Here is a 17,526-nt window from a genome sequence, read left to right as displayed (position 1 = left end):
TCTGCTCTGAGGGCAGATCTGAGCTGGCCGAGGGCTCCTGCTGGGCTCCCTGGAGCGGGCAGAGCTGGGCAGGGCTTGGGGAGGATGGAGGGGAGAAAATGGGTCTGTGGGGTTGGGGGGACCCAGCTGGGGACAGAGAGGGGCAAGGCAGGGGCAGGGGTGGGTCTGGTGTGGGAAAGGCACCAAATCCAGGGATTCAGGCTTTTCCTGGTGTCCCACCATGGAGAGAGGGAACAGCTGGGGACAGCCCCTCAGAGGGGCCTTGGTGGCCTCGGGGCCTCCCCGGGGCTGTGGGCACAGCTGGCCTGGCACCCTGGGGACAGTGACAGGAGCCACAGCTGGCCTGGCACCCTGGGGACAGTGACAGGAGCCAGAGCTGACCTGGCACCCTGGGGACAGTGACAGGAGCCACGGGTGGCCTGGCACCCTGGGGACAGTGACAGGAGCCACGGGTGGCCTGGCACCCTGGGGACAGTGACAGGAGGCACAGCTGGCCTGGCACCCTGGGGACAGTGACAGGAACCACGGGTGGCCTGGCATCCTGGGGACAGTGACAGGAGCCACGGGTGGCCTGGCACCCTGGGGACAGCGACAGGAGCCAGAGCTGGCCTGGCACCCTGGGCACAGTGACAGGAGCCACAGCTGGCCTGGCATCCTGGGGACAGTGACAGGAACGACGGGTGGCCTGTGCTGAGCTGGGCCCCTCTCTGTGTCCCCCTCAGGCCACATTGCCCAACCTCCCTCCTGTCCTGGCCCAGCAGGATGGGGACGGGCCTGGGACAGGCTGGGGACAGTCCTGACATGGGATGGGGACAGGCCTGGGCTGGGACAAGACTGGGGACAGTCCTTAGCTGGGGACAGCCCTGGGCTGAGGCTGGGCTGGAGACAGGCCAGAGATGGAAGTGGGGACAGTCCTGAGATGGGACTGGATTGAGGGGACAGTCCTGTGCTGGGATGGGGACAGTACTGAGCTGGGACAAGCTGGGGACAGTTCTGGAGTGGGGACAGCAGGAAGGGAAGGGCTCTGTGGGTGGGAAAGTCTCTTTTCTGTCCCTGCAAGCTCAGGGTGAGGGAAGGAAAATGGGGGTGTCCAGAGAGGAGATAGGAGAGAGGGATTTGATGTTAACCATCCCAAAATGGGCCAGGCAAGGGGGGCAGAATTCCTGGGTTTTGTGAGGAAAGATGGCTTGGAATGCAGGGTTATGGAATTGGTCAGGTTGGGAAAGTCCTCTGAGATGAGTCCAGCATCCCCCAGCACTGCCAAGGCCACCACTGGCTCCTGTCCCCAAGTGTCACATCCACCTGGATTTACATCCCTGCAAGGTCAGGGACTGCCCCACTGGAATTTCTCCAATATCAGCCCGAGGCTGTTTCCTCTTGCATGGAATCCATGCCTGGAGCAAAGGACTCTGAGCCAGCTCTGCCCTCCCTGGTGTGATGGTGTTCACAGGGGTTTGAGGATGAGAAAAGAGACGAGGATCTGGCTCCATGTTTCAGAAGGCTGATTTATTATTTTATTATATGTATTGCATTAAAACTACACTATAAGAATAGAAGAAAGAATTCCATCTGAAGCCAAGCTAAGAATAGAATAGGAAGAAATGATAACAAAGGCTTGTGGCAGGGACAGAGAGTCCGAGCCAGCTGACTGTGATTGGCCATTAATTAGAAACAATCACATGAGACCAATCACAGATGCACCTGTTGCATTCCACAGCAGCAGATAATCAATGTTTACATTTTGTTCCTGAGGCCTCTCAGGTTTTCAGGAGGAAAATCCTAAGGAAAGGATTTTTCATAAAAGATGTCTGTCACACCTTAGGGCTCTGCTCACCTCTGACCCACCAGGGCACCTTCAGCTCTCTTGGCATTGTCCCTTCCAGGGAAGGATCTTCCCTGTTCTGCCCACATCCAACATCTCCCCAAACCCAAAGTCTGGAGCCAGCCCCAGCCTAGTCCCAGTGGGGATTCCCCAGTTTGCTCCTCCAGCCCCCAGAGTGTTCCCCTGAGGGCTTCCCTGTCGGTGTGATGGGAGATTAGATGGTCGGGACAGATGGAGATGAGAGATCTCTGCATCCAGGTTGTGGAATTTGGGGTTTATTGCAAAGGGCCTGGGTGCAGGGCCCTGCTGGGAGCTGCCAAACACAGCTCAGAGCAGGCTGAGAGGAGAGAGGGGGAGAGAGGATGAGAGGGTGAGAGAGTAAAAGGGTAAGAGTTTGAAATTCCCGTTCCAATACCATAAATCTTCTCCTGTGTTGAATATTCTGATTCTCACTAACCAATCTAGTACAACATACAAATCCTACAGCATTTCCATACAGCCTATAAGAATCATTACATTACCATACTGTGTTACATTTTAAACCCTAAAAACTCCTCTTTGGGCCCCTTCTGCCAAGCTGTAGGGTCTGCTCTGACCCTTGGGCCTGTCTGCAAGCAGAGGGTGTTGTTCCATCAAAAGGGGATCACCTTCAGCTGGCCACACCATTGTTTTCCAGTTGTTCTGGAACTGAGTAACTGAGGCATCTCAAAGCTTGCTTTCATTTCAATCTCGCTTATATTTTCTATATTCTCAAAATATTTTGCCAGGCAATCATATTTATAAGGCTTTCCTGTTCCATCTTCCCCAACACTTCCCCATCATTTTTCCAACCTTTTCCTCCCAATCCTGCAGGTCCTGCAGACTCTCTGGAATTCCAGGCTGGAGCAGCTCACAGTGCACATCCCAAGGGATGTCAGAGCTGATTCTGAGGGGAAAACCTCCAAGCTCCTCTTTATTTGCACCCTCAGCTGGGGCTGGCTGCCTGGAGCGTCCCCAGATGGAGGGGTTGGGGTTGGTATCCTGGGATAACCTGTTCCAGTCTGCATCCTTTGTTTTCCCCACTGTTTTTCCTGCCAGTGGAAATGTTCTGCTCCCGTCTGGTGTTTGCCTGGGAATATTTATAGAGAGGATCCGGAGCTTTCCCCTCGCCAGACACAACCCAAGCTGTGCTGGACTCCTCCCAAATCCCTCCTTTCCTGCTCCTCTTCCCATCCCAGCCCCTCTGGGTGCTCCTTTCCCTGTCCCCATCCATCCCCACCCCCTGTGACCAGAGCTGGCGTGGCATTTCCACTGTCCACCGTGGGGTGTGAGCACCAGGGAGGGTGGATTTGGGAGAGGAATGGGAGGAAATCCAAATTGGAGCCACCCCACCCTCCAAAACTCCTTAAAAAGGGATTTTCCATCTCAGTGAGGGATGGGTGGATGGATCATCACCGTGGTGATGGCAGGGATTGACGGCCAGCTCTGAGGTGGCCACAAGATGAGGAATTCCCTTTTTGTCTCCCTTGGGAAATCCATCTGGATTCAGCTCTGCCTCATTCTTATCTATTGCTGGATTTCACCGCCTGCTTTTTCTCCCCATTCCTTGAAAACCTGCCAGTGCCAGCCCCACCATTTCCTACCCCAATTCCCATCAGCCTGGCACTGATGGATATTTTGGTTTATTTTCCCTCTCTCCAGCCCAGTTCCAGCAGCCTGAGCTGCCTGGAGGTTTCCCAGGTAGGTTGGGAAATCCTGTCCCTCCTGCTGCCCCAGAGCTGGGAATGCCCTGTGCCTGGCAAATTTTCCATATTTCCATTTATTTATCCATAAAATCCTCCATTGGGAGGGTGGCAGGAGGGGACAGGGCTGAGGGGACACCTGGGGACACTGAGGGACAAAGGAAGGGAGGTGCTGCAATGCCGAGGGATACAGAGAGGAAAATCCTTTCCTGGGTGAGCTCAGAGCCTTTTGCAGGGCCTGAAGGGGCTCCAGGACAGCTGGAGAGGGACTGGGGACAAGGGATGGAGGGACAGGACACAGGGAATGGCTCCCACTGCCAGAGGGCAGGGATGGATGGGAGATTGGGAATTGGGAATTGTTCCCTGGGAGGGTGGGCAGGCCCTGGCACAGGGTGCCCAGAGCAGCTGGGGCTGCCCCTGGACCCCTGGCAGTGTCCAAGGCCGGGTTGGACATTGGGGCTTGGAGCAGCCTGGGATGATGGGAGATGTCCCTGCCATGGCAGGGGTGGCACTGGGTGGGATTTAAGGTCGTTTCCAACCGAAACCATTCCATGATCCTGTGATCTCCCTTTCATCCATAACAAAAACTTGCTGGTCCCTTGAACATCCCAATCCCATCCATCCATCCATCCATCCATCCATCCATCCATCCATCCATCCATCCATCCATCCATCCATCCATCCATCCCAAAGGGGCAACCTCCCTGCCAGGACTCCTCCTCATCCCTGGGAATTCTGCTTCCCTCCAGCAGCCAGAACCAGCAGCAGCCTTTCCCTGTTTAATTTTTCAGGCTGTTCCAGGAGACACTCCTGGAGGGGGTGGGCGATGAGCAGGATCTGTTTCTGTGCCTTTCGAGCTCTTTTCCCTTATTTTGATTTATTTGGGATCATCCCAGTCCCTGGGGGCAGCAGCTGAGCAAGACTGGCAGATGGGTGACACCCCCGGCTCTGGATGCCAGGAGCATCCCTCCATCCTTCCCTCCTTCCCTGCGGGGAATCTCTCTCCTTCCCCAAGCCCTGCTCCTGCCTGCAGCTCCTGAGGCTGCCCAAGGTGTTACAGGATTCTGGCTCTGCTCCCTCACTGCCACTCCTGATTCCCAAGGGATGCTGAGGTGGGAAGGGAATTTTATCCTTTCCTCCTTTCCCCAGCACAGAGAAGTTGTGGAAGTAGCATCCCCTGCCTGCCCTGGGATGGCCCCACACAGGAGAGCAGGTTATAGGACACTTGTTTCCTCCTGTTCATGATTAAAAATTGAGTTTAGTAGGGAGGAGCAAGGAGCTGAATATTGAATTCCTGGCTCCTGCTCATCCAACAAAACCCTTACCAGCCTGGGGCTGGAATCCTGGTGCTTTCTGCTGCTCCTGGATTATGTAAGGAGCGTTTTAATAAAATCCATGGAGCTCTGGATCTTCTGACTCTTGTCCCTCACCTGGTCACCCTTCATTGCCACACATGATTCCCAAAGGATGCTGAGGTGGAAAGGGAGTTTTATCCTTCCCCAGCACAGAGAAGTTGTGGAAGCAGCATCCCAGGAGCATCCCTGCCTGCCCTGGGATGGCCCCACACAGGACAGCAGGTTATGGGACCCTTGTTCCATCTTTGTTATGATTAAAAATTGAGGAGCTGAATATTGAATTCAAGGAGCTGAGTATTGAATTCCTGGCTCCTGCTCATCCAGGAAAACTTTCCCAGCCTGGGGCTGGAATCCTGGTGATTTCTGCTGCTCCTGGATTATGTAATGAGCTTTTTAATAAAACCCATGGAGCTCTGGATCTTCTGGCTCTTGTCCCTCCCGTGGTCACCCTTCACTGCCACACCTGATTCCCAAGGGATGCTGAGGTGGGAAGGGATTTTTATTCCTGGAGCAGCATCCCAGGTGCATCCCTGCCTGCCCTGGGATGACCCCCAGGGGAGCATCTTCCCAGACATTTGTTCCCTCCTTTTAATGATTAAAAATTAAACTTAATAACTTAATTAATTAATAGAACATGAGCAACGAGCTGGAATATTGAATTCCTGGATCCTGCTCATCCAACAAAACCTTTCCCAGCCTGGGGCTGGAGTCCTGGTGCTTTCTGCTGCTCCTGGATTATGTAAGGAGCTTTTTAATAATATCCATGGAGCTCTGGATCTCCTGGCTCTCCTGCCTCCTCCTTTCCCTGCCACACGTGATTCCCAAGGGATGCTGAGGTGGGAAGGGGATTTGTATTCCTTGCTCATGGAAGCAGCATCACCTGGCAGGACCATCCCTGCCTGCCCTGGGATGACCCCAGGAGAGCAGCTTCCCAGAGTTTATTCCCTTTTCAATGATTAAATAGGAGTGAGGAGCTGGAATATTGAATTCCGGGCTCCTGCTCATCCAGCAAAACCTTTCCCAGCCCTGGGCTGGAATCCTGAGGCTTTCTCCTGCTCCTGGATTATGTAAGGAGCTTTTTAATAATATCCATGGAGCCATCTGGCCCCAGATTTGGGATGCAAATGCAATATGTTCCCTAAAAATAGCACAGCGGCTCCATGGGGTTGTACAACACCTCCTGCTCCTCGGGAGGGGAGGGAGCTGGGAGAGGAGGGAGCAGGGAAAAGCCTCCTCTCCAAGCTGGGGAGGAGCTCTGGATCCCAGTTCCTGCCCCTTCCCACTCCGTGACCCAGGGATGGGGTGGAAAGCACCCAAATAAACCCAAATCAGGAATTTCTGCAGGGAGGCTTTGAGTCCCAGCCCAGGGCAGTTGGGGGCTGGGGTTTGTCCTGGATATTTATCCCAGTTGTGCTGTAGGAATTCCAGAACCGTGGAATCCTTTAGGTTGAGAGGGGCTTTAAAGTGCATCCCCTGGGCAGGGACACCTCCCCCTGTCCCAGGTTCTCCAAGCCCTGTCCAACCTGGCCTGGGACACGTCCAGGCTGGAATTCCAGAGGAAGCATTGGCTCCGTGCCCTCATCCCTTGGGATCAGACTGCAGATACCCTTTTGCTTCTTTCCCAGCCTTTGCTCCATCCTAAACTCCCTCTGTCTCCCTCTTTTCCTGACAAATCCATTTTCCCTCCTCTCTCCCATTCCTGCCGTGCCCTCTCTCCAAAGCAAAGGGAAATGACAGCAGAGGTGACATTCTGTGGTGGCAGCTGGGATGACTCCAAACCACCCTGGGCAGCCCCTTCCAGGGCCTGACCACCCTTTCCATGAGGGAATTTTCCCTGAACCCAGCCTGAGTCTCCCCTGACACATCCTGGGGCTGTTCCCTCTCATCCTGTCCCTTTTCCCAGGAGAAATCCCAGTCCCTCAGCTGCCTCACCCTGTCTGGGAGCTGTGCAGTCAGAAGTTCTCCCGCGCCTCCTTTTCTCCAGGATGGATTTATTCCCTTGGATCCAGCCAGGCTGGGCTCCCCAGACCCCACAGAGCCCCCAGGACTCACTCCTGCTGTATCCCAGGGGAGCAGCCCTTTTCCCAGGTGGATGTGGCAGACAGATCCCGCTTATCCACCAGGAAATTTCTTGTCCCTGATTGCTCCCAGAGCTCAGCCCACAGCAAAAACACCACCAGGACAAATCTGGAGTGAGTGATTTTCCCTGGAAAAGCTGCGTGGCCTCAGGGGGGATCAACACTCAGATTCCAGCTTCTCCTCCCCGTTCCCAGGGAACTGAAACCCCAGTTCCATGGAAATCAGAGCCCTCTCGGGGCAGCCAAACTCGTAAAACTGGTGCCTTCACAACTCCACGTTTTCCCAGGGTGGGATTGCAGCTCCCGCTTCCTTGGAGCCATGTTTCCATGGCAATTGGATTTTTTGTTTTAATATACATGCCTTGGTTTGAAAGGCCAGGTGTCTGCCAAGGGAGGCAGGAGCCTCTCTTGAAATGGAAAATGCAAACCCCCTCCCTTTTAATTGCTATAAATTTGAAATTAAGGGGCTCTCAGGCAGAGATATGGGAGCAGGAATAGAAATTCTTTATTAGGGACGAAATTAAAAACAAACAATGCAGTGATACAGGGGTCTCCTCCAGCCAGGTCTCATAAGCTCTTGGAGATCCGTATCACACCCAAGATAGCGCAGCCACCTCAGAAGGCATCAAATCAGCAGGATGGCTTCTGTGGCAGTGTTGGAAACAGAAAAGTTTTAATAAAAGGCAAAATAAAAAAGCTCTTTACAGAGAAAAACTGAGCCAGGTGCAAGAGGCTCTTGCTCCTGGTAAAACACTCCAGAAAAGCAATTGATTCCTTTGTTCTCTTCTTTTTCTAGTGAATTGCTTAGGTGGGACCTTTTGGCCCCTGTCCAATTGGCTATGCTTAAGTTTGAGGTCCTATGAGGTTTCTTTTTACCCAATTGAGGAGAGAGATTTCTGGGGTTTTTTCCTTTTTTAGGGGACAAAAGATAATTTTGTCACTCTGTCAACAGGGGACACATTCCTACAATGCAGTAATACAAAACAACCCTGCCAGAGTGAGAATAGGAGCTGTCACCCTGTGTGTCAGGGTGGTGTCCCAGCCCCATGCCATGGGGGCTCAGCCCTCCTGCAGTGCCAGCTGTGGCTGTGCTGCAGCAGGGATCCTGCACAAGGGGGGAATTTTCCTCTGCGGCTCCAGGGCTGCTGGAGATGGGCCTGGGCTCCCTCTGGCAATGCAGGGCAGCAGAAAGCTGCTCCTCTGGGAATGCAGTGGGCAAAGGCTGCTGGAGTGTCCCAAACCTCAGATTGTATCCAGGTAGGAATGCTTGAAATCTCAGATTGTATCCAGGTAGGAATGTTTGAAATCTCAGATTGGATCCAAGTAGGAATGTCCCAAACCTCAGATTGCATCCAGGTAGGAATGTTTCAAACCTCAGATTGGATCCAGGTAGGAATGCTTGAAACCTCAGATTGTATCCAGGTAGGAATGTTTGAAATCTCAGATTGGATCCAAGTAGGAATGTCCCAAACCTCAGATTGGATCCAGGTAGGAATGTTTCAAACCTCAGATTGTATCCAGGTAGGAATGTTCCAAGCCTCAGATTGGGTCCAGGTAGGAATGCTTGAAATCTCAGATTGTATCCAGGTAGGAATGTTCCAAACCCCAGATTGTATCCAGGTAGGAATGCTTGGCTCCTCCCCTGGGCGGAGCATCTCCCCATGGGATGGTGGAATTTGATCAGCCATGCAGGGACACTCACTGGCCATGAGTAGAAGATAATTAATAATTAATGACCCATGAACAGAAGAGATCTTCTGGAGGGAGGATTGGCTGTGGGAGAGATCAAGAAAATGCCCAATGAACAGAGATAACTGCCCCAGCTCTGGCAGATGATAACAGAACACACACCCCAGCCACACCTTGCATTTCCAACCCAAGACAGTGTAAATCTTTGTTTGGGAAAAATGTGAGTGTTGGGAGTTTGGTCAGGAGTCCTGCATGGATAAGGAGGGGTTGGAGGTGCAGGAGCCTCCCTTGGAGCATAGGGAGCATTCAGGGATTCCCTGCCCAGCAGGGCCTGGGGGTGACCTGAGGACACACATCCAAGTCCTGCTTCCCAGAATAATGAGGAATGTGTAATAATATGTTACTCTTCAGGTCTTATGAGCTCTCAGAGAATCTTTCACACCTGAGATAGCCCAGCCACTCCAAATGGCATAAAATCAGCAGGATGGCTTCTGAGGTAGTGTTGGAAACAAAAAGGTTTTAATAAAAGGCAAAATAACAAAGCTCTTACAGAGAAAAACCAAGCCAGGGGCAAGAGGTCCTTGCTTCTACCAAAACACCCACAAAAGCAATTATTGTCTTTGTTCTCTTCTTTTTCTAGCTAATTACTTGGGTGGAACCTTTTGGCCTCTGTCCAATTGGCAGCCCCAGGTCTGAGGTGAAGTCCCCAGGGTCCTATGAGGTGTCTTTGTACAAACTGAGGAGAGAAACTTCTGGGCTTTTTTTCCTTTTAAGCAGACAAAGAATAATTTGGTCACTCCATCAACAGGCAGCACATTCCTACAGGAGGATTTGGGGAATCTCAGGGTTGGTGGGAACAGGGAGCACACCCAGAGCAGCCTCACAGCACTGGGAATTCCTGCCCTTCCCAGGGGTCACACAGGAGGTGGGGAGATTCCTGGGAAGCAGGGGATCCCTGGAAAATGGGGGATCCCTGGAAATTGTGGGAGCCCTGGAAGAGGGAATCCCTAGAAGGTTGGCGATCTCTGGGAAGAGGGAATCCCTGGAAGGCTGGAGATCGCTGGAAGGTTGGGAGATCCCTGGGAAGGTGGGGGAGCCCTGGCTCACTGTTTCCATGGTGATACCAAGCAAAGGATGCTGGAAAACCTCGGGACGACCTCAGCATCCCACAGCATTCCTGGGCCATGTCAGGCCCCTGCTCCAGGTCCCAGAGTGCCTTCCAGGGATGCACATCTGGGCCCCCTGCCAGATGTGGTTCCTGGGGCTCCCCCTGGGCCCCTCCTGGGGTTTGGGGGAACCTGGGGATGGGAAGAGCCCTTGGAATTCCTTGAGATGTCATTCCCGTTTTACGGAGGGGAGACTGAGGCCTAGGACAGTGAAACAGATTTGCAGGAATTAAGCGAGAAATTCTCAGATGGAGCCGTGTGGGACCTGCTTTGGCTTTGTCCAAGCAGGAACATCCCCCCTGGAGCTGCTGGCTGGGGATGACAGTTCCAGAGGTAGGGATGACAATTCCAGAACTACAAGACCACAGTTCCAGGGCTGGGGATAACAACTTCAGAGGATAACAATTCCAGGACTCAGGATAACCATTCCAGAGCTGAAGAATTACAATTCTAGAGCTACCGAATCACAACTCCAGAGCTACAGGATCACAATTCCAGACCTGGGGATGACGGTTCCAGAGCTGGGGATACCAATTCCAGAACTCAGGATAACAATTCCAGAGATGGAGAATAGCAGTTCCAGAGCTGAGGGATGACAATTCCAGAGGCGGGGATAACAATTCCAGAGCTCCAAGATGATAATTCCAAGGCTACCAGGGCTACAGAATAACAATTCCAGAGCTGGGGATAACAGTTCCAGAAGTGAGGAATAACAATTTCAGAGCTAGGGATAACAGTTCCAGAGCTACAGGATCACAATTCCAGAGCTGGGGATAACAACTCCAGAAGATAACAATGCCAGAACTACAGGATCAAAATTCCAGTAACTTGGGATAACAATTCCAGAACTACAGGATCACAATTCCAGGGCTACAGGATAACAGTTCCAGAGCTGGGGGATAACAGTTTCGGAAGTGAGGAATAGTAATTCCAGGGCTGTTGATAACAGTTCCACCAGAAGCACCTCCCAGCTCCAGCTGTATCCTCATTTCCCCATGAATCAGTGCCAGGATCAGCTCCAGCTGTTCATTCCCAGGGGGAATTGGATGTGTTTGCACAGGGCCAGGCAGGGTGAGAGAGAAGCTCCCTGCTTTTGGCAGCACTTGGCATTTTAATTCCTGACTTTTCAGGGATGAGCTTGGTCCCAGCCCTGCTGGAGCTCCCTGTAGAGTTTTCCAGGGATGCTCTTCCCAAAAAAGTCATGGAAGGACAACAGCAGGAGCAAGAGCTGAGCTTGCCTCTGCAGCCAGCTGGGAGCAGGTGCTGAATTAATCCCAGCTTTAATTCAAGCTCCTTTAATCCTGCAGGGGAAAGAGCAGCTCAGGATTTGTTGGGAGACCCTACCCTGAGAGCAGGATTGGATTTAATGAGTGGGAAAATGCAGTTCTCAAGGAATTCTGGATTATTCCCAATCTGGAATGCTCTAAAACCTGAATTTCCAAGCTGGAGATGAAGGAAGGGGTTGGGCTTCCCCACATCCCAAAATAAGGCTTAAAACTGGGATGTGCCAAATCCCAAGGGATTGGGATTGATTTCGAATTTATCTGACCCAATCCAAAGATTTCAGCGTTATTTTTCCCCACATTGATGGGTGATTCCAAAAAATGGGCTCAGGATTCATTTGGAGATTCTGCTGGGTGCAGGAGTGGATTTACTGTGTGGATAAATGCAGTTTCCAATCAATTCTTTATTTTTCCCAACCTGGAATGGGCTATAAACTGAATTTCCAAGCCCTGAGAGTGGGGCTGGGGATAAATGAAGCGTTCCCAACATCCCAAACAAGTTAAAAACTGGGAGGTGCAACCCAAATCCCAAGGGACTGAGATTGCTTTTAGTTTCTCTGAGCAAATCCAAGGATTCCAGGATTATTTTTTCCCTCAGTGATGGTTGTTCATAAAAAATGGGAAGAGCAGTGGCTCAGCCCCAGAGGTCCAGGAGAAATTCCCAGAAAAAGCCATTCTAAATAATGCTAAAATTGGAAAAAAATAAAAAAAAAATTGTCAAATTGGAAAAAAAAAAGTCAAATTGGAAAAAAAAAAAGTCAAATTGTCAAAAACTCCTAAAATTGGAAATATTAATAAAATCATGGCTGGAATTTTCCCCTGGGATATTCAGAGCCCTCTCCAGTGCCAGCGGTTGCCACAGAGCCCTTTGGGATTTGTTGTCTGTTCAGGGAAAATTCCTTCAGAAATGAGTGGCCCCAAACCCGGATTTTTGGTGCTGCTGGTTCCTCCCTTTCCCCACAATTCCAAGAAATATTCAATCCCCACTAAAGCTCCTGGATCCCTGGTGGAATATTTAGGATGCAGTTAATGAGTTCTGATCCGGGCATTTCCATCCAAGCTGGGCTTTTAATTTGCCTCTCCTGGCAGCAAACAGGAATTTTGGAAGGAATAGATTTTTTTATGAGAAGGGACAATTTTTCCAAGCCAATCCCATGTTTTTGGTTTCATCCTTGTGCAGGAGAAACAAGGAAAGCTAAAAAAATCCTGTTTATTTTGTTTTCCTGGATATCATCACTGATGGAATTCTGCAATTTTGGGGTTCAATCCCAGAGTTTTTTCCATGCTGTGGCCCTTCCCTCCCTCTCCATGGGTACCACTGGCTTCATTCCAGGATTTCCCATTTAGAATTCCAAATCCTCCTGGTTTTAAGATTAATTTGAATACCTGCAGGCTGGACTTTGGCATGGATGGACAGGGATTTACCCATGGACAGACCCCTGGGCATGGGAAATCCATGGAATTCAAGCTGGGGCAGGTGCAGAAATGGGCAGAAGAGTTGTGGATGGAAAATATTTTGGGAAAATGCCTGTTGCCCAACAAATTAAACGAAACAGGAGTTTTTTCATCTGAGGTGTCAGAGAATTAGTGAGGGAAGCAGATGGAATCTCCTCCGGAGTGCTGGAAGGGGATCAACACCCAGCAGAGCCGTGGGGGTGGGATGGGACCAGCAGGAGCGGGAAAATGGGATGGGAATTGGGGCTGGGGGGCCTGGGGGGAGCTTGGGAAGGGCTTGAGCCTGGCCTGGAATGGGATTGGGGCAGCTGGGGCAGAGCCTGGGGTGCTGTGGGGCTGTGCAGATGGGATTGGGATGGGGTTGGGATAGGATTGGGATGGGATCGGATGGGATTGGGATGGGGTTGAGATTGGACTGAGGTGGGGTCAAGATGGGGTCAGGATGAGATTGGGATGGGATTGGGATGGGATTGAGATGGGATTGGGATGGAGTTGGGATGATGTTGGGATGGAATGGGGTGGGATTGGGATTGGGATTGGGATTGGGATTAGTGTCGACGGAAGGAGACCAGGACATCAATTAGATCATCACAGGCCCAATTTTATTGATCAGTACAGCAGGTTAAATACAGTTCATAATGAGCTTCATACATATTGCAAAAGTTGAGCTCAGGATTGGTTAGTTACATATCAGCAACTGCGCCTACTTCTGCATTCCTATGGTTCTACTTTTGATACTTTCTACATATTCTCAGGAAGAATCTCTCTTCTCTATCCTCATGTTGCAGCAAGGGCATTCTGTCCTTGCCTGTCATTGGTCACCGACTGCTGACTTCTCCTTTCAGCTTACTGACTGCTGACTTCTCCTTTCAGCTTAACCAGCGGCAGTATGTCAGCATGGCCTTTCTCAGCTAACCAACTATTAATAATGTTCTCCACAGATTAGGATTGGGATGGGGCTGGGATTGGGATGGGGTTAGGATGGGGATGGGGTTGGGATGGGGTTAGGAAGGGATTGAGATGGTGTTGGGATGGGGTTGGGATTGAGATAGGATTGGGATTGGATGAGATTGGGATAGGATTGGGATGGGGTTGAGATGGGATTGAGGTGGGTATGGGATTGGGTTGGGATGGGATGGGGTTGGGATGTTCTCCATCACCAAAATCATTTGGGAAGAGCTGGTAGGGGTTTGTTCCCAAAAACTGTGGGAATGTGTGGTTTGGGGCTGGCGTTTTCCCAGGAGGTGACAGCAGAATTCCAAACTCCTGGATCAGCCCTTGCCATGGCTTTGCTGAGCTGGGAGGTGACACCTTGGAGAGGCTGTGAAGGAGGGGATCCGAGCACTGGGATGCTCCTGTTTGTCCTGGCAATTCCCAACCTAAACCCATCCCACCTGTGGGGTCTCACTGTGTTTGCCTTGGCAGCTCCTGGGTGAGCAGGGTCTGTTTAGGGGTGATTTTGGGAAGGAATTCCTCCCTGGGAGGGTGGGCAGGCCCTGGCACAGGGTGCCCAGAGCAGCTGGGGCAGCCCCTGGATCCCTGGCAGTGTCCAAGGCCGGGTTGGACAGGATTTGGAGTACCTGGGACAGTGGGAGGTGTCCCTGCCATGGCAGGGGTGGCACTGGGTGGGTTTAAGGTCCCTTCCCACCCAAACCATTCCAGGATTCGAGGATCCTGTGGGAAAATCCTCTTGGGAGAAGGCAGCAGATCCCTTTGCCAGCAGAGTTAAATCCTGAATTCCTGAGATCCACAAAACCTCATCCAGAGTCCCCTCACTGTCCCCTTGTCCCCTGACCATGTCCTCCCACCCCTCTTTGTGCAGACCATGGAGAAGCAGCTCCAGAGCTGTGGATGGCTGGGATTCCCGAGGTTCTCCCAGAGCTGTCAGAAATTGAAATGCACAATGGAATTGTAGGAAAATGCTACGGGGTAGTGGGAGGCTGAGGAATGATTCATCCTCCCAACAGAAACTCCTCAGATGTGGAGGTGGCACTGCTGGCCACCAGCAGGGATCCAGAGCCAGGAATATTCCAGGTTTAGGTCAAATTGGGCCTCGTTAACAACTTCCTCTGCCAGTCCTTCTTCCCAAATGGAATCTGGGGTTTGCTGAGGTGTGGGAGCCACAGGAATCCCCAGGAGAGGAGGTGACACCACGGGTGTGTGGAGACAGGAGCCCACAGGGCTGATCTGAGCTCATCAATTCTGCTTCCAAAGCCACTCCATGACTTTTGTCCACTCGTTTTAATGGAACAAAGGGATTGACCTCGAGTTCCTCCACATGGATTTGGGATGTGGGAACCTCCCATCACCCTGAGCTCTGATGTGTCCCAGCCCAAAAGGCCTTTCCAGCTTGGAGCTGCTGCCAAACCCAAAATTCCTTGAAATTTAGGACATTTTTAATGTCATTTCATGACCAACATTCCCAAGTGGCCTCGGGCTGTGCCAGGGATGGGACAGCAGAGGAGCATCCATGAATTCATGAATCCTTAGTGCTGGAGCCCTCCTGGAGAATGGGAACACCTCAGGTTGCGGAGGGAGGAGCTGGTTTGGTTTGGTGATGTGGGAATGTCACCAAAGTGTCCTGGAACCAAATTCCAGCTGGAAAGGGGAGGTTTTCTCCTGGTTTCTCTTCCTTGGAAGTTCAGAGCAGGCTGGAGCTGCTGTGCCAGGGAGGGGGAGCTGGGATCAGGAGCTGGGGATGCTCCTGGTGCCCATGGGAGGTGATTTGGGATGAGGCCCAGGAGTGATCTGCTCCTGGCAAACCCTGCTGCTGGATCTCCTCCCTCAGTTACCAGGGATCCGATCATCCAGGTGGGAACATTCCAGCTGTTCCTGAGCTCCTTAACCTCCCCCTTCCCTTGCAGAGGAGACGACGTTCGAGGCCGGAGTCAAGGTGCAGATCCACAGCCAGTCTGAGCCTCCCTTTGTCCAGGAGCTGGGATTTGGGGTGGCCCCTGGATTCCAGACCTTCGTGGCCACCCAGGAGCAAAGGGTAAGTCCCAAATTCCTGTTCCACCCCAGGATCCCTCCAGGGCTTCTATAATTGATGCCCCTTGAGATGCAGCTCCATTGTTAACAGGGTTTTGATGCCTTGCTTCAGATTTCTTGGGATGAGGGCAGCTTTTCCAGGTTATCTCCCATGGTTATTCCAGAGTCCTGCATTCCCACAGTTCCTTAAGGTCCCTCAGTAATTCCATCTCCAGGATGGATTTCATCCCTTGCTCTTCCATGGTTGGAGCTGAACTATGCTCCACGTGTTGGGTCCTGTCCAACCCACTGGGGTTTTCCTGGAAAAAACACATTCCAAGGAAATAAAAAGAGGCAGGAGGACAGAGTTTCCTGAAGGAGAACAGCAGGAATCTTTCAGGTGACACCAAAACATCCAAATGATTGATGGCAAACTCTCCTGGGATACCTGGGAATCATCATCTTCTGTGAATCCCAGCAGTGACACATCCAGATGGATGGATGGATGGATGGATGGATGGATGGATGGATGGATGGATGGATGGATGGATGGATGGAGGATGGATGATGGATGGATGATGGATGGATGGATGGATGGATGGATGGATGGATGGATGGATGGATGGATGGATGGATGCATGGATGGATGGATGCATGGATGGATGCATGGATGGATCATGATGGATGGATGGATGGATGGTGGATGGATGGATGGATGGATGATGGATGGATGGATGGATGGATGGATGGATGGATGGATGGATGGATGATGGAAGGATGGATGATGGATGGATGGATGGATGATGGATGGATGGATGGATGGATGGTGGATGGATGGATGGATGGATGGATGGATGGATGGATGGATGGATGGATGGATGGATGGTGGATGGATGGTGGATGGATGGATGGATGATGGATGGATGATGGATGGATGGATGGATGGATGGATGGATGGATGGATGGATGGATGGATGATGGATGGATGGATGGATGGATGGATGGATGGATGGATGGTGGATGGATGGATGATGGATGGATGGATGGATGGATGGATGGATGGATGGATGGATGGATGGATGGATCATGGATGGAATCCATAGATGGATGGATGGGCAGGGGTGGAAAGGGCTGGACAGGGCATCATGTGGTTCCTGATACTCAAAGATTTTGGGAACTGCTCCTCAAGTCAGACCCACCTGGCAGCTCCAGCAGTATTGAAAAGATTTGCCTTCCTTAAAAATCCCATCTTGAACAAGATTTGGGAGCAGGGCTGGGAGCTGGAGCCTGCAGAGAGGATCTCAAGGGCTTTGGGTTAAATTGGTGCAAATTCCAGGACTTTGCTGCAGCTGCTGAAATCCTTCCCCACCCCACTGCCAGCATTACCTAGTCCAATATTTCCACTGAAAAATGAGAATTCCAACCAGAACATCATCCAGATGAGAGGGGAAAACATTCCACCCCAAATCCCCCCTTCCACGTGGGAGATGTAGAGGACAGAAGAACAGATTTAGGCACTCTCAGATCCAGGGTCTCCCTTTTCCAGGGGTTGTGCCAGAGTTTTGGGAGAGGGAAGGGCTCATTCCTGGGATTTTCTGACTGGTTTAAAATCATCTGAGGGTTCCAAAGCCTTTTCTCAGGAGAGCTGGAGGGATCTCCAGCATTCAGCTCCTACCCTAATCCCTCTTCCCAGGAAATAATTTTTAACCTAATTACAACCATTAATAACTTCCTCTAATTAATTATTAGTCCTCAGGGACCTTGGGCTTGCCCTGCCTTCCCAATGTGCAGCTTTTATCCCAATCCCTGATTTAGACTGGGGTTTTTCCAACTAAATCTCTATTTCTGTGCTGCTCCTTTAATAAACCAGAGCCAAAGGTGGAAGAGCTCCAGTAAATCCCCCAGGGACTGAGCCCAGGCAGTTATTGGGGTCCTGAACCCGGAGTTTTACACCCTGGGCCATAAAATAAATGATCCTGCAGCTGGAAAA

General features: G+C 51.5%; 1 protein-coding gene across 2 annotated transcripts in view; it reads left to right on the top strand.

Annotated features, from left to right (window-relative positions):
- LOC131094354 (acid-sensing ion channel 2) overlaps window positions 1-17,526 on the top strand; it is a 499,734-nt gene that overhangs the window by 461,846 nt on the left and 20,362 nt on the right. For both annotated transcript variants that reach the window (XM_058041965.1, XM_058041966.1), the window contains exon 3: window positions 15,434-15,561. In XM_058041965.1, the coding sequence (XP_057897948.1) occupies window positions 15,434-15,561 (128 nt within the window). The remainder of the gene's footprint in view (window positions 1-15,433; window positions 15,562-17,526) is intronic.

This window comes from Melospiza georgiana, chromosome 28 (genome assembly GCF_028018845.1).
Source record: "Melospiza georgiana isolate bMelGeo1 chromosome 28, bMelGeo1.pri, whole genome shotgun sequence".
NCBI lineage: Eukaryota > Metazoa > Chordata > Aves > Passeriformes > Passerellidae > Melospiza > Melospiza georgiana.
The sequence above is the reverse complement of the archived record's forward strand: the minus strand, read 5'-3'. Positions and strand labels throughout refer to the sequence as shown.